This window comes from Lactuca saligna, chromosome 2 (genome assembly GCF_052625555.1).
Source record: "Lactuca saligna cultivar CGN05327 chromosome 2, ASM5262555v1, whole genome shotgun sequence".
NCBI lineage: Eukaryota > Viridiplantae > Streptophyta > Magnoliopsida > Asterales > Asteraceae > Lactuca > Lactuca saligna.
The window spans coordinates 156649252-156667423 of NC_136418.1; the positions used below are offsets into that span (position 1 = coordinate 156649252).

At 32.4% G+C, this 18172-nt stretch overlaps 2 protein-coding genes and 1 long non-coding RNA gene across 4 annotated transcripts; 2 read left to right on the forward strand and 1 right to left on the reverse strand.

The window, feature by feature from the left end:
- Nucleotides 1-8081: 8081 nt before the first annotated feature.
- LOC145032305 (uncharacterized) lies at nucleotides 8082-8678 on the reverse strand. 2 transcript variants are annotated; one of them, XM_078981072.1, is made up of 2 exons: nucleotides 8595-8678; nucleotides 8082-8467 (listed from the first exon to the last, which is right to left on the reverse strand). In XM_078981072.1, exon 2 carries the CDS (start codon nucleotides 8465-8467, stop codon nucleotides 8258-8260), a length of 210 nt encoding a protein of 69 aa, XP_078837198.1. In that variant the 5' UTR covers nucleotides 8595-8678; the 3' UTR covers nucleotides 8082-8257. The 2 variants fall into 2 exon arrangements, with proteins under 2 accessions (XP_078837198.1, XP_078837197.1); XM_078981071.1 differs by having other exon boundaries at nucleotides 8082-8663.
- A 381-nt stretch (nucleotides 8679-9059) lies between these two features.
- LOC145032308 (uncharacterized) lies at nucleotides 9060-10801 on the forward strand. Its single transcript, XR_013677092.1, has 2 exons — nucleotides 9060-9321; nucleotides 10092-10801. It is a non-coding gene; the product is annotated as an uncharacterized LOC145032308 (long non-coding RNA).
- Nucleotides 9254-9725, forward strand: LOC145032307 (uncharacterized). The gene has a single exon (XM_078981073.1). The coding sequence runs from the start codon at nucleotides 9440-9442 to the stop codon at nucleotides 9647-9649; it is 210 nt and encodes a 69-aa protein (XP_078837199.1). The 5' UTR covers nucleotides 9254-9439; the 3' UTR covers nucleotides 9650-9725.
- Nucleotides 10802-18172: the final 7371 nt, after the last annotated feature.

Genomic DNA, 18172 nt, shown 5'->3' on the forward strand with positions numbered 1-18172 from the left:
AAAGAAAAGAAAGAAAAGTGTGGCAAGAAACCACACTTGTGTGGTACAAAATGATGTGACGCACATGTGGTGGTGAAGGGAGTACGTTTTCAGTGACACCACTCCCTCCAGCATAAGCATACATGTATAATGGATTTACAAACTTCTATGTATGGTTTTGCTCAAACATCTATTTGCTTGCAAGGAGTTGCAAATCTTGGATTGCATAGACCAAAGTCACCAAATTTGTGTGTGGGCATGACTTGTGGACACGAAACTTCGAACGAATATTCTCTTCTCTTGTGTCCATATCCAAAATTGATCGGTCAAATCTTAAGTTACATTCTTTGATCCAATACAAATTGCACCAATCCAATCCATTTATCATACAATTAGATTTATCTAATAAGTATCAAACTCTCATCCAATTAGCATCCATCAAATTACAATATTACATGTTTGGCACGAAGTTTTTCAGAACATTTAACTTTTAACAAAAAAAAGTAATGAAAAAAAGTTTGTTCAGCAGTAAAAGTTTCTAGTTTTATTTTAAACAAAAACTCTTAATACAAAGCTACTTCAACTAGCTTTTAGGAGCTTTTGGATTTGATTTTTATAAAATTTACATCTTTAAAAGCTAAAATTTATTTTCTCCGAACACTTATGCACAATATGAACGGTACTTATTTTAGTTATTGGTTATTAGCTACCAACTACCAATTATAAACTACAAATTATCGACTACTAGATACCACCTATCAACTTCTAGCTATCAACTAGTTTTGTCAAACACGTCTATAATATCTTAATTTCAATTAAATACGTTTGGTCAGGTGAATAAGATCAGTTTGAAAATATCTTATATCTAATGTATGTTTGATTGAATCGGTTTTATCCAAAAATATTAGACGTAATAAACGGGCAACCCTATTATTATTTATTTTTGAACGCCAAACATACACACACATCCCATCAAATCATACTCTTAATTCAACATATTTGTCCACAACGGAACTTGAACCCTCAACAACTTCAGAAATAACATATTTCCTGCATATTTTGATACCTTTAGGCCATAAACCCTTTAATCCTAATATTTTTCTTTGATAATAAAGAAATATATTAAATAAGAACCTATTTTGACATAAGAAGCTGGCTCAAACTCTTTATTAAATAAGAACCTATTTTGACATAAGAAGGTGGGTCAAACTATAAATAGTTAATCATTCAAGTTCGTTAATAGAAATTTAATCTTTGGTTCTATCATCATAGATTTTGTTGCTTTTATTTATATGAACACCCGTTCGTTGAACGAGAAAATTTTTTATGCTAGTATTAAAAAGATCTATTTTATTGAAAAACAACTAAATCACTATAATATTAAAAAAAGATGATTTTAATACTTACTAACACAACCATATAAATGCATTTTAATATTTAAAATATGTATTCTTCGTTCACCCAAAGTAAGTAAATAATCGAGTTAAGACAATTTGCAAAGACAAATTTATATTTAAGTTGAATTCAATCGCTTCAAGCATGAAGTTCAAGTGTTATAACACATGTGGTATCTGTTATATCACGTGGTAGTTTGAAAGTAATACCCTTTGGTAAAGGAAAACATGAGAAACCGTTTTTTGAATTTTGAAGTAATTAGTACATAACAATTTTTTCCGGTACATAATAATTTATGTTTTATAAAGTTGTATAATACAACTTTAAAGCACAAATTGTTGTGTGAATAAAAAAAATGTTATGTAATATATATATATATATATATATATATATATATATATATATATATATATATATATATATATATATATATATATAACCCTTATAAAGTATACATAAGTGTGGGCCCTTCACAATTTTAAGACTATTATCCTAAAAATCAAGGATAACAAATCTGATCCATTGAATTTATGTTGGACGGTATGGATGTATTAATGTGGTGATCCAAGTGATCAAAACTCAGCCAATCAAATTCAATAGCTTAAGTTTACCTATCTTTTGAAGCTTCAGCCACTCAAAACGAAAACACAAACACACACTATAAATTTAACAACCATTCATTTTCCCTCTTCCTACCCGACTCTATCTTTATATTTCAACCCTCACCAAAACCCTAAAACTTCATAAATCGCTACTGCCTCCGCCATAATGTACCTCCTTCGTCTCCACTATAGTTTTCTGTCGTTGCCCCCGTCAGCCACCAGCACCCCATCAGCCCTCATCTCCAATAAACCGGGCCATTGTAATGCCGACCCGCCAGCGGAATAATAAAAAAGTTTTCGAAACATTACGAATCGTTATAGAAAATTATACTGCCAACTCGCTATATATCGTCTTCCGTTTGACGCCGCCTCTCCCCTTTTGCCCCTTTTTTTGGTTCTATTATTTGAAGTAACAAATAACGTTGAGCCAGAAAAAAGGTGTAAAGAAGTTGTCGTCCCCTCCTCTCTGTTCTCTACACTTCCTTGCCTGGTCTTTGTCTACTGTTGTTCGTTTAACTTTTTTTCCCTCTAGTGTACGTTTTTTGATGGATCTATTCGTTGATGGGGTAAATAAGAGTGATGGTAAGGTTTTCATGATCAGTGTAAATGTGTATGTGTGTGCTTTATATCTGTAAGTGTGTATATATCTGTTTGTCTGAATCTTTGTGTATGTAGCAATAACATGCCCATTTATAAACCTGTTGAGTTTTTGATATTTTGTTATGGTTTTTTGTTTTTATAAATCTTCATGTGTTCATGTCATACAAATCTAAAAAATCGGATCTATAAAAATATATTTGTTTCTTGATTTCCATTCACTAATCTTTGTATATTTTGGTACTCATGTATTATTTTTGCAAAAAAATATGAAATTTATGATATATATAATATATTTAGCGTGTATATTTGTTAATCTATGTGTTTAATATTTGTGATTTGTAGTTTTTAAAAGGAGAAAAACAGACTAAATAATCTTATATATAAAAGTGAAGTCGAAGTAGATGGTCAATCAAAATATGACATTTTATTTTGTCTTTTTGTTGATGGATATATCAAATCTTGAAATCTTATAGATTTTGATTAAGTAAACGTGACAATTATGATTTTCATGATCTATGAATGTATGCGATTCTTTTAACATATCCTTAAATACATATAACCAATGTAACTTGAAGTAATAACATTTTGAAAAAAATATATTGTATTAAAAATTAAAATTAAATACTATTATATGCATGTTGGATTTTTAGGTCGGAAGAAAAAAAAAATCAACTTTTATTCAACAAAATGGTTTTATGTAGATTAGTAAAGTTGGATTTTAAAGAACAAAAAAAAAAACATTTTTTTTTAAATTTATTGCTACTATAACAAAAATCCCCTATAACATATTCTTTTTATATTACATATATAAATAAATTTTAATATTATATACTCAATTGCATATGTTTATTAAGAAATAAGGAGATACCTTACATACCTAAATTTTTATCAAATAAAAAGGCAGATACATTCCTAAATTTTTATAAAATAAGAAGCAGCTAAAACAGATGGCTACCAAACCTGGTTTTTAAAATTTAATAGAGAAAGTAAAACAATAATATGGTCTAAAAGATGAAATAATACTGTTGTATATCAAATAATGTGATAGTAAAAAAAAAAATCCTAAATAATGCATGTATATCAAATAATGGATAGGAAAAAAAAACTAAATAATGTTGAGGGCAATATAATAAAAAGATATCATTCAGTTTTCAACAAGGTTATAAATAACGTAAGGCGTGATTTGGCGGTAATGTCAAGCCTCAAGTTTTTCCAAACCTTGGTGAGTCACAGCGTTTGTAAGACGTGACTTAAAGCGACAATTTTCTATATAATTAATATTTTTATATGTATTTTCAACTATTATTTATTTTTATACACATATATGAGTTAAGGTGGCGTTTTAGTAAAGTTGGCGGCAGGTGCAAGCCTTGAAGCCATGGCAGAGGCATGGCGAGCTTTTTAGAACCTTGGTTTTCAATGATATATTTTAAGAATATTAGAGATAATATCATTAAAAATATGAAAAGAAACAGTTAAAAATATATTGAAAGTTGTCGTTAATAATAAAGTAAAAGATTTTGTTAACATATTCAAAATAAAAAGCGATTACAAAATAATCTAGAAATAAAGTAAAATCACGAATATATTAATAATATAAATATAGGAACAATAATAAAATAATAAGTACAAAATATATTAGTAAGTACAAGATCTAGAAATTTATGATATCTTAGATCATAGATGCAATAACTATATCTTTAATTGTTTTGTATATATGTGACAAATCATAAATGCAATAAACTATATGTTTTATTATTTCCATATTTTTAAATCATCTAGCGAGTTTGTATTTGTATTACATCAGTATTTTTTGTATCTTTATGCCAATTTCATTTTACATTATGTACCTCTAATCATGTGACATGTTTATATTATTCTCATCTATGCTTATACTACTCTTATCGTTTACTTAGATATTAGTTTTTGAAAGAGAACATAATTTTGGCTTTTTAATGTCTTTTTACATATTTTGGATAGAACAACATAATTTTGGATTTTTGTAGGAATTTCTTTGTTTCATGTTCTAAAATTTTGCATTTTATTTGGTAAGTTGTTGAGCTCGGATGATATAGAGATTCATTTATTATATAGTCTAACAAAATATGTATCGAATTCATTATAAAATATCGTAAATCAGTTTCACCTTTAGTAATTTGGTTGTCATAAATTATTTTAATTATAAAAAACTAAAATTATTAGAATAATAAATTGATAGTTTTATATATTTTCTATATCATTATTAACAATATTAATTAATAACAATATTAATACTATTTTTTTTTATCTGTTATGACAAATTTCTAACAATATTCAAACTTTAATTAGACACTTGATTACTACGATTAATATAGTTTATATACAAAACTATGATTTAACACAAAACTATAATGAACCTTTCTTTTAATCCAACATAATTTCTTTTAACCTAACACAAAAACATACATTTAATTTAACCAAAAACAGTTTGCCAAAATATCGTTGTCGTAATAGAAACTCATACCATTATTCACTTGTAAAAAACTAATGAGAAATAACAAAAAGAGATGGATGAAAGAACTCACCGAAAAAAAACTTAATCGGCGAAACGAAAAGAATATATTCGGCAAAAAGAACGTAATATATGAAACAAAACAATGTGCCTAAAAGAGCGCAATCGCTGATACAAAACATGTCAAAAAGAAAATAATCGTCGAAAAGAAACAACTCCACGAAAAAATTATTCTTCGTCGCTATATCGTGCGGGTACACTACTAGTATATATATAATAAAAATTGATTAACAGTTATCATTCATTTTTGTCGACTGTCTTACATTTGATATTTCATTTCAATAAACATATTACTCCATCGGTATCCATCTCATGCTTGTTTTGGATCAAATAATAAGGACAATTATTACGGCTTACATAAGTTATATGGTTTTTAAAATGAAATGGATTTCATATTGATTGAGAACTACTAAATTGCATCCGCGCGTCGCAGCAGTGACAATCTATTTTGTAGGTTTAAATTTGATAATTATATTAATAAAAAATATGTACTGTTGTGTTTGTTGATAGATACATATACAAGATCGATATCATTACCTACTCAAATTTATATCATCGAATGAAAATAAGTAAGTAATATTTTTTTTAAGAAACATATACAAAATGAGCATGAAAACATAAACAAAAATTTATATTGAAATCTATAAAAACTTAAATTTATAGTGACATACATAAAAATAAGTAAGTAATATTTTTTTTTTAAGTTAAGAAACGGAATTTCCAAAAATAAAAATTGTATTATATATGATATGACTTATATGTAGGAAACATACATAAAAATAAGAACAAAAACACACACACACATATATATATATATATATATATATATATATATATATATATATAGATATATATATATATATATATATATATATATATATATATATATATGTCAAAACGTAGACAAATTCGAACTTATACTGACACGTAAATGGAAAAACCGTGTAAGTTTTTTTTTCCTAAAATTAACAAACGAATATTATAAATTTCGTTGAAACGTTACAACTTTGAATTCATACCGACATATACATACTACGGGGGATAAGCATAAAATTTTAGAAAATAAAAGAGGTGAAAAGCTAAAAGTTCAAACTAAATTGGCTCAAATTAACATTTTAAAATATAAAATATTGAAAAATATCATTTTATAAAGTATTTTAAAAAATTAGAAAGATGAAATATATAATTTTTGTAAAAATAGAAGAGTTGCCACAATCGGTCTTCATCAACATTACAACTTGCAAAGTGATATGCAATATAATACATTTAAAGCATCATACATTATTATTTCAACAAGAAGTTCACTACATAGAAGCAAAGTGATATGCAATATAATTACATTTAAAGCATCATACATTATTATTTCAACAAGAAGTTCACTACATAGAAAGCCTATCATTCGTTATCACCTCCGTAAGCTTAAAGATAAATCAAACAAGTTTATGATGCCTAATTTTTGTGGTTCATATATTTACTTTGAAAAAGTTAATTGATTTATTTTGAAAATGGAAACCATTAAAAAAAACTAAAAAAATTCGAGTAATTTGTTTTAGGAAAGAGTTTCAAACGCGGTTCTGACATTCACAGAACTGTCAGCTCGGATTCCAGATAATTAGGTGCCTACTATCAGTAGTACTAAGACTAAATGGAGTGGGGGTGTCAAACCCACTCGCTATGCTCACCATCGATCTAGGAACACCGCCCCCTAGCTCTCGCCAGGGGAGTCACTACCCATGTCTCGTTATAGATTTGGCGAGAAGAGAGAAAATGTGAAAACAAATGAGATTGGTCCATACAACTCCTTCTCCACCAATTCATCTTCTTCTCAGTTCTTCACTGGACTCTTCATTTCGTCCAGATCAATACCCGATTCATGGATCCTAAAACCCTAATTCGCCACAACGAATACCTCAAAACAATCCCAATAAACCCTAAATTCAACCCATTACCGATATATCTGTCACCTTCTTAATGCCACTACAGCTTGCACATTCAGTTGGGTCTTAGATCGTCACTGACGCGTTTCAGATGAAAGAGATGAGTCAGGGCATAGGAATGACCGAAATTTTGCGTTTTGTCTTTTGGTGATAGTGGAGAAGACGAAAAAAGAAACTGCGAGTAAGATGTTGGTGATAGAGAAGGATTTGGCGGTGAATGAGAGTATTTGGGATCAGTTGGTGGAGATTCTCAAGTTTTAAGTACTTTCAAATATTTCTTCGTTTTCTTATGCTCTGTTTGTTGAGTTTAAAAATGTGGGGATTGAATTCACTGTTTGTTGAGTATCAGTTTCCAAGTGTAATGGGAAATGTTATATGTATACCACCAGATTGTTCAAGATAATGTGTGATGAAGTAATTTAATTAAATTAAAAAAATCAAAAAAAGAAAATAGAGTGGAGGGAGTGCTACCACTCCCTATCAAATGCTAAGATGAAATGTTAAATGGTTAAAAATGATGTGGTATTTCAAAATGCTAAGATGAAATGTTAAATGGTTAAAAATGATGTGGTATTTCAAAATCTGATGTGCCTAAGTGTTAGGAATCCTGTTAGCCTAATTGTAATTTAAAACTTTCAAGACTTTCAATTACTCCGGTTTTATTCACCAGACCTCTGTTTTTGGGTAAATACTAAAATTGTGTTGGCCTTGCCCAAAACATTGAAGAGCCCAATAGTCCAGACAAGTCTGAAAAGCCTGGAGATCGAGCCCAATCGGTTTGTGCACCGTTCCTTGTAATATAGACTTTTTAAGGTGCAAAATACTCGACACATTTAAAAGAAAATTTAAAACAAATGATCATGGATCTCTTGGTTCAGCTAAACGATAAATACCCGTCAACAAACTGCCAACAAATAAATTCACGATGCATGGGATATAAACAAACATATATCCACAGTTGAAAACATCTCAAACTAATCGATAGGATCAACAAAATGCATTTTCTAAACATCAACATGGTAAAAAAAACATTGAAATTGGTTATTACATGCCTACAAACATCTCATAAGTGCACAACATATGAGATACCAAAAATTTAGGTAAATCCCATAGGCCATATCCAACAAGAACAAAATGTATAAAACAAAGGGAAAGAAGCCTTAGAGTATATAAAAAGGATCGAGAATCATCAATCAAGTACGAATGTGAATACCAATAGCTACAACCAAGATGGTGTAAATACAAAAGTACAAAATCGCATGAACTAGAATCGATATGCCACTGGTGTACATATTACCAAATTCTATCACTCTTGTCCTCGCTGGCAATTGAAATAGCAACCCTGGGGACAATAATACAAACATCACCACTGCAACAGCAGCTGGACCCCAATCTGTATGCATCTTAATTTGATATCAAAAAAATATGGCACTGAGTTTAACGAGTGAGTGAGTGAGTGAGCCTCCTTTCAGGTTAAGTGAGAGAATGCAGGAGTTGCAAATTATAAGTAGAGGGAATTAACTAACTTACTTGGTGATGAAGGCAGGGAGGGGATGCTAAACTTCAAAAGGAAAACAAAAAATAGTGGAAATGAAGGATTGGAGGGAAGGTATGTTTTTTATTTTCTTTCTCTAGTGGAGGCTATGGGCTTTTGCTTTATCTTACAACCTTCTTTTTTGTTCTTTTTACAATTATTGATCCCAAGAGTGTTTCTTTTCATCTGCTTTTTTATTGTGGTTTAGAGATTAATCGTTGTCATTTGTGCAAAGAAAAGATTACGAAAAAAGGAAGCACTTGATGTAGGTGTAAAGCTAGATGGCTTACGAAGCGCCATATTGGTATGTATATATATATATATATATATATATATATATATATATATATATATATATATATATATATATATATATATATATATATATATATATATATATATATATATATATATATATCCTTCTTGCTTTACTCGTGGATATATCTTGAAATAAAGAGATCACTATATAGGCACGATACATTCTAATTATTTTATGTCATGTCCGATGAGCACATGATATGTTAAATATATAGTTGAACAGGAAAACGTACAATATATAATTTATATATCGGAAAGCTGACAAATTGCACTAAATAGAAAAATCAATTAAGTTTATATAGTCTACTATCTACATATTCTATGCCATCTGCCGGCTTAAATATTCAAAGTCAGACAAATGTTAATATGAAGAACGACGTATACGATGCTTCACAGGCGAAATTTGTATGTGTCCTTTGTCACCTAGTTTTTTTGTCATATGCCATATGGCTAAGGTTTCCATTTATATATCATGTATACCGTGTACATGGTTTGGCTTAAATCTATACAAAAAGAAAATTAAATGGCAGATTGGGCACCTGTTCTAATAGGGGTGTTGCTGTTTGTGCTGTTGTCGCCCGGTTTGTTGTTTCAGCTTCCGGGTAAAGGGCGTGCAGTTGAGTTTAATAACTTCCAGACGAGTGGGGTTTCCATTTGTGTCCACACAATTATCTTCTTTGGAATGATCACTATCTTACTCATTGCAGTTGGTATCAGCATCAACATAGGCTAGCAGATATATAATGTAGTTCTTACTTATCTTATTTGACCTTTTGGTCTTTTCAAAGTATTAATTCTCTCTTTTTCCAGTTATCCTAGTTATTTGGAATATACATATAATTAATCATGTGTGTATGAATTATGAAACAGTGGTGTGTTAATTTGTTATGATAAGTAATGCGGTTTGGAAGAAATTAAGCACAATAGATTACACATGTTATCTCATACTTCGATGGGAAAAGGAAGATGTTATTCGATCATTAAAAATCTCCATGGCTGCGCATTTCATACTTGTATTAATTAACACAATTGTAACTAGTAATTACTAGTAACTTAACTAATGTGCTGGATCCAGACTAGTTACTTAACGTTCTCAGCTTCATGATAATCTTCATGCCGCATAAGGAACCATAAAATGTCTCAATAACGAACTAAACCTGAAACAATCCTCGTAGATGGACGGAGAACGGCGGCGACCAAGTAAGTCAAATTGGAAACGATTCCGGCCAAGTAGAACAGCATTACCAAAGCAATCACCAAAGGCATCAACATGACCCCGATAACGAAAATCGCGGATCCAAACAGCATCAACGCGAAGGAAATCGAGATAAATAGTGCAGCAAATCCAGTAGGAGATACATGTGGTCGCTGTGGCGAAGGGGCCGATGATGACGACGAAGAGGAAGCTACGGTGGCGCCGACGAAGGAGGTGGGGAATGGGAATGGGATAGGAAGAGGAGGTGAACCGAGGATGTTGATGATCATTGAACAGAGCTGGTACAAAACCCGAGTTCGATCATCTTGGTCTCTCATCTTTTGGTGTTGATCACCAGAGTTTGAAAGAACACGGTGAAAGAAATTATGATGGAGGATAAGATTGAGTAGAAGATGTTGTTGGAAAATCGAGACGAACAGGATAAGCTCTCACATCCGTAATTCCAAATTCGTCACAGCAAGGCGGCAAACGAGTCGATGCTATTCCGGTTTCAACACGTGTTGAACTCGTCTGAAATTACACTGTATGTATAGAATAAGGAGTAAATTACGCTAATCGTCCTACTATTATGTTATTTGCTGGTTTAGTTTTAAGTTTGGTTTTCCATTTTTGTTGTACATTTTACCCCTATTATTAATTTTTGAAAATTAATTTTTTTTTTTCTAGAAATTCTCCTAACTAATTAAATAGTGAATATGTAACATTTAACTTTTATTTACCGACTTAAAAAGACTATTTCTTTTTTAATAATTTATTTATTTTTTATTATTTATTTATTAAATAAATATATTTAATAAATAGGTGGGTCTCACCACCCAAAACTAAAGTGCTTAGCCCTTTTATCTTTTCATCTTCCCAACTTCTTCATCCATGAATCAAAGAACACAAGTAGTCGCATCTCTTCTACACATCTGTTGACGAAAAACGTTGCAAGCAGACAACCCTCCATTTCCTTCATTTCTGTCACCATATCCGCGAATAGGGGTGCACTGGAGAAGCCTTGATCTACCAGTACTGTAACGCATGTGTTTCTAGGCTAAGTATTATTATAATGATATAATAGTTAGGATCAACAATTATAACATATTTTGAAGTAATGAATAATATTTATTTGAGTATTATGTGATTTATGTGCAATATACGTGCTTGTAACGATGTAATAAAATAATAATAAAAATATTCGTCAAAAATAAAATAATAGATCGACCAAATATCTATGAAGAAAGTTGGAGTGGTCGCAACAAGGATTTCGAGGATATAAGGAACGCTGAAATCCGATTTATAATGAACAAGTTATGACCTATCGGAATTTTGTTGGATCTACATTAAATATGTTCCCCCACCGTTGGTGTCGTTGTCGGAGCATCAAAAATCACAAATCGCAGTCATCATCTCAACCTAATCTTGATTTCGTTTTGTTCTAGAACTCTTGAACTTATTTTTTTTCTCTGATATGTTCCATCATCGGCGAAATGTTTGTCGGATTTATACCAGATATGTTATGTGTCGCCTCCTTCTCATCTATAACTCATTTCCGTCTTTGTCTCTATTATCTCTGGTCAAAACTGATGGGTTTTATACAAAAGAACATCCTATGTGCTCATACAAACCCTAATTCTTGGATCTAGGTTTCTCTGTTGTACATGCAATTCATCCAAGACTAAATACCCCTAATCTAGCATATGAATTTCGAAATTAACATATAAGAATAGATCTAGATGATTACCTCTTCAAGAATGGCTTGAATCTTCATGTCTTGGAGCTTAAAGTCACAAGTGTCACTCCTCTAATGGCTTACAAACACCACAAGCAAGAGGATGAACAAAGAGAAAGGGAGGAGGCACCAAAAAACGTTCTAGGGTTCTTCTAAAAGAGTTAGCCATGTTTTTGGGGCCATAGGGGTCTTTATATAGTGAGGCTATTAGGGTTATCAAACAAGGAAACCCTAATTTGACTGATTGGGCTCCAAGCAGCCCATGGACTCCCTTTAGAGCACCCTTGGATGAATTCCTTATAGGCTTCCCATAGAATTCGTCCAACCTATGTTCCAAAGTGATCCATAGCCCAATTGCAATTATCTTATAATTACAATTCTAGTCCCATAAGTTTAATTAATCTCTTTTAACCACAAAACTAATTCTTAATTAATTCTTGACTAATATTAATTAAATAATATGATTTCTCCTTTAATATGTTATTGATATAATATATTAATAAATCATAATTAATCCTTTATCCTCATAAATCATCCTATCAAGTTGCTTTGGTGAAAGCAACCCAAAAGAACCATGCACAACCGGGTCAAATACTTACCAAATATAGTTACGGGCTTAGACACTAATCCAACAGTCTCCCACTTGGATAAGTCTAGTGACTATAAATGCAAGTACAATCTGATTAGCAACCATAGCTCTCAAAGACGCTGTCGAACTTTGATCTTATCAACAACCTGTCCTTCAGATAAGGGATCATATATTCCTCCATTCTAGATATCGTATGAACTGAGACATGGATTTTAATCATACTCTCTGCTCTTGTGTTGTTTCCTAATTTCCGATTTATGACGACTGACAACAGACTACAATTGAACACATCAACTTAGTCCTGGCTTGGCCAAGTGCTTAGGGTGTCATCACTAAATCATCGAGGGGCCCACAGATATCGCTTTTATCCCACTTTGGGTAAAAGGAACGGATAAACTTCGACTCGAATGCTCACTTGTACTTACTTACCGAATCACACACAACAATATGTTTTATAACACCATGTTACTGGTGCGATTACATATTGTCAATGCACAACCGACTTGCAGAATACAACTCACACGTCTTGGTTTCAAGATTATAAGATATTATCGTCTCACCAATCACTCGTGATAAAATCCATGAAGCGATCCAAGTGAGCGTGGGTTTAATCCAATACTCTAATCTTATAGCAACACTCATGAACTCTACAGTAAACCTGTGCTATGTCGAAACACTTTAGACAATCTACAGACGGATTCATGACAGTCTTCTTTCATATCTACTTCCAAAGTATGAGCGACTATGGAGGGTTTGAATAATCTTATTATTCGGGAAGTCAAAACATGCAAAATGAAACACAAGAATAATACTAATACTATATGGCCCCAAACTTTTGAGTATAAATAAAACAATTTTATTTAATCACCATATTGATTACTCATTATTTGTTGTTTCGGGTAATCAACTTCTTACTTGAATTACAACAACAGTTGTCCTATGCTCCAAGCACACACATTATGTTTACCTACGACCCTTACTTTTTAAAATAGATCAAATGAAAATATTTCCAATGATTCTAATTTCACAATTCCTAATACTAATCATTAGTGTGAGAATACAAAATTCTCGCCACTACTAGAATATGTTGGATTCTAACATTTTATGCAACGGTCCTTTCGTAATGTCACAGCACCAAAGTCACCAAGAATTTCCTAATGAAATTACAAAGTACTCTATTGGAGATTGTTACAAGATAATCCCATAGATGTGAAATCTTACATTCAAGGTACAATCCTTTGAACATCCTTCTTGCCTAAAATTTTCTAATCTATACATAAATTCTTAACGTCTAACTCCCAATAAGGAAACATTTTCATATTTACCATACGACAACTCATTATAAATGGAATCTTATTTATTCATAATAACGTCAATATGGTCCATCCACTGCTATACTTCCAACTGATCACAAGCGACTAATCCTTGGCGAACCTTAGATTGTCCATGACAGTTGTTTAATTATTTTAGTCAAATCCGGTTTGTAACACCCTGAATTTAGAAGACCTGGAAAGGAAAGAAAACCTTAAGATAAGGGAGTGACTCATCGAGTAGATGGGTGATTCAACGAGTAGGAGCGCGATTTTGGTTGCGGGTTAAGTGACCTCCTCGACGAGTCAGAGGACTGACTCAGTGAGTTGGCCAGGTTTTGGGAAAACCCTAAATTAGGATTTGGTGCCCTATTTAAGCATCTTATTCTCATTATATCGGCCTCATTTGTAGCCTCCATTGTCCAGAACCTGTCCCACGAAACCCTAGTGTTATCATTGAGTGTGTGAGCCTTATTGAAGGATTTAGAGTTTTCTTGAAGTCTAGAAGAAGAAGAAGGAGGTTGAAGGTCCAAGGAAAAGGTTGTAGATCCAGGAAGTTTGCTTCATCATCTTCATTTTCTGGTAATCAAGTTCTCACCTTGACTTCTAGTTTGATAGATCTCTTTATGTCCCTTTTATGGAGTTTATGGTCCAAGAAGGATGTCTTGTGGGATTTGGACGCCCTCAAAGCTAGATCCTTCCAAATTTAGAGGTGTTCAGAGTGTTAGAGGCATAAAGGTGGAAGCTTTATGCTATTATACCTCTCCATGCAATGTTTAAGGAGTTGTTTTGGCCTTTTGAGCAAAAAGGGCCATGCATGGGTGCAAATGTAGTGGCTTTGTGTGATATCACGAACCTAAGAGGCCAGATCTGTGTCTTGGATGCGTTAAGCTAGTTGGAAATCGTTTGAATAATGTTGGACATAGAGAGACTCGGCGAGTCGGGCCAGTTCTTACCCCAAAACCCTTCTGTTAAGGGTATGAATGAGCTTGGAAAGGGACTCAGTTGGCCCGAGTCCATAATGGTCATGAAGTTCATCGTACTCGACGAGTTCAAGGAAGAACTCGGCGAGTCTAAGGCAATCTCCTTAGCTATGAAGATGGAATCGACGAGTTGTTCATACAACTCGGTGAGTCACAGACTAGACACATTCATATGTGGATGATGAAGTCGACGAGTTCAAGGATGAACTCGGCGAGTCGGATGAAGTTGGTCCCAATTATGTGGTTAAAGGAGAACCCGTTGAGTTAATACTAGACTCGATGAGTGGATTCGGGGTCGTATGGGGTTGGAGGAGTATGGACTCGACGAGTTGGTAGACCAACTCGGCGAGTCAGGTCAACTGGATCTTGACTTTGACCAAGTTTGACCAGGGTTGACTTTTGGATTATTATGGTCTAAATATTGTTTTGGGTATTGATAGTTCGGGAAGCCGAAGGATCAGTAGTTCAGAGGTGCCAGTTAGTAGTCAGAAGTGTTCAATGAGTCTTCAGCAGTGTGAGGTGAGTCTCCTATGGGTCTACGGCCACAATGTCGGCCCATTTTGTTTATGTATAAAAGGAAGACCCGGGGGTTAGCCCTAGGCATTATGCATGAAAGACCAGGAGACGACTCCTTGCACACAATATGTTATTATGTATGGTAGGAAGATCCAAGGGTTAGCCCTAGGCAATATGTATGAAAGACCAGGAAGAGGCTCCTGGCGCATTGTATACTATTATGTATGAAAGACCAGGAGGTAGCTCTTGGCACACTATATATTAAGTAGCCTAGTAAAGTAGTATGTATAGTTGTCTTTGTGATGCTTGCATGGAAGACCAGGGGTGGCCCTTGACACTTGTCTGTAAGACCCAAGGAGTGGCCCCAGGCTTGGCAAGGAAGACCACGTGTGGCCCATGGCATAACAACAAGACTATGTTTGGCACATAGCACCTTACTTGATTGTGGATATGTTTGTTATGTATGGCTCATGGTTACCTATGGCATGTATGGATCGATTGATATGTATGGTATGTGGTATCTGGGGAACTCACTAAGCTTCGTGCTTACGGTTTTCAGCTATTTGTTTAAGGTACTAATGCTTTTCTAAGGAAGGAGATCGGGGCGATCAAAGCACATCACACCATGTTTTCTGCACTAGATGATCTTTGGGATTTAAAACTCTGATAATTTTTTATATTAAGAATGTTAGTAAATGATAGAGCAAAATTTATTAAGCGATTTTTAATTAATCAAAACGAAATTTTTAGTCTCGAATTTTGGGATGTTACACGGTTCTCGTCCTTTTTCCCTCTTAATGCCCTAGGCATTTGGAAAAATTTAGAATGGTCAAATATTACAACATATGCAATTGATCCTATACCAGAAGCGTATGAGACACGATTCATAATGTCTTACATAAATGCATGATACTTTATCAGCTATTTTCCATAATATTCCTATTTTCCACGCTCTCACAATTCGAATTATGAAGAGAGATGCCGTAATCATAATCGAATTTTGAGAACGTAGTTAATATATATCCTTGACTAAATTTGATTAAAATTTCTCGATCTAAGCTTTTAGATTTGAAACAAAGTATAACATTCTCTCCCTTAATTATAACAAAACAACTTTTCAACCCCTGTAACTTTGTAAAGTGAAACTTTTGTTTTCTATAATTAATAAATAATAATCATGCTCCCACTATCATGTTAATTATATCCATTCCAACATAACATTTATGCTCTCACTGGCTTTGACACATATCCAGAAACCAGCTAAACTTCTAGAAAACAATACTTATTGACTTCCAAAGTTCAATGTTTCTAATACGATATGCTTTGATAAGATTTTACCTCAGCTTCTTAAACTCATACACCTCCCCTTAGATAACTCTTATGTGTGTCTAAACTATTTTAGAACTTATATTACTAAGTCCCAAACGTTCATACTAATAGCCAAATCTCACAATTGGAACTATGAAGAGGGATGCCGTAATCATAATCGAATTTTGAGAATGCAATCTACACAATTGCTATCTTCTTAAAATATTTCTTAGTGAAAGCGTTTCCTCACAATCATTTTCATGAAGGAGAGAAACCTTATGACACTTAGATTTTATGGTGTATGTGTTCCTATCCATGTGAATTTGCATAACCATAATCGTAAGATAATGTTTGTGACAAATTCAAACTCTTATGGACAGAACTTGTTCATTCTTAATTTCTTGCCATCAAGGGTCCCACAATTGCTTCCAAATTATTTAGCATCTCACCTATACCAGTCAATGTACTTTCATTAAACAAAGTGATTTCCTTATACAGTCTATTGAGAGCTTGTAGAACTCATGTGCATAATCAACTCAATTGGATTGACACAGAAACAAGAATATGTCAACACGATAGGTTACAAATCTCAAGACGGGTGCTAGTGTTTAATAATAAGTTTACTTTTGATTAGTTCTTGAAACTTTTCAAGATCATTTAGACTCCCACTGACCTCTTGACATATAAGATTATCTTGTCAAGAAACCATTTATTGACAAACAAATATTCAAGAGTTAGTGCGGATTCTTATCAAGATAAACACCATACACAATTGGTATTGGTTGGTCTTTGTCTTATCCAAGACATCACAATTTACCAATTTCAAACGCGCAAGAGTAAGAAAAATAATTTTCTACTTCACGTTTGATGAGTGTTTTAGAACTTCTTACAATGTTTCACTCAATTCACAATCTTGGAGTACGATTCTAAGATTTGATTTTGGAACGAAGTATGATTCATCCTTTTGATTTAACCATTTCAACAATTTTTTATTCCTCTTCTTAGTCATGCTAGTGCACTAAGAGGATCAATTGTGATATGATTTTATAACCAACAAGATGATATATATATCACCAAAAACATATGCTAGATAATTTCATCAAGTATTTTTGCTGCGAGTAGTTAACACCTCTATATTTAACATAGATGGCTTTTAATCATTGACTCTATTATTATTATTATTATTATTATTATTATATATATATATATATATATATATATATATATATATATATATATATATATTAAAAATATGAAAGTTAGGAATAGTAAACTTCCTAAGTGTTTGACAAGATTGGTCCCTACGGTTATGTATGTTAGCTCTTCTTTTTTATATCAATTTTTTTTGTCACTTTTGGTCCTCCATCCTCCAACTTATGTTGGTTTTAAAAAACTACTTACAATATTGATCATTCACATTTATGTTTTTGTTCACAAACAATCCTTTCACTTTCGTTTGAATTTTTCATTATCATCGTCTTTTGTTACATATTATTAGTATTTAGTCTTTTGGTAGAAATGGTCCCTCATTATTATTATTATTATTAATCTTAGACAAAATTACACTATTGGTCCCTATCGTTTACCAGATTTAACATATTAAGGACAACGATGGAAACC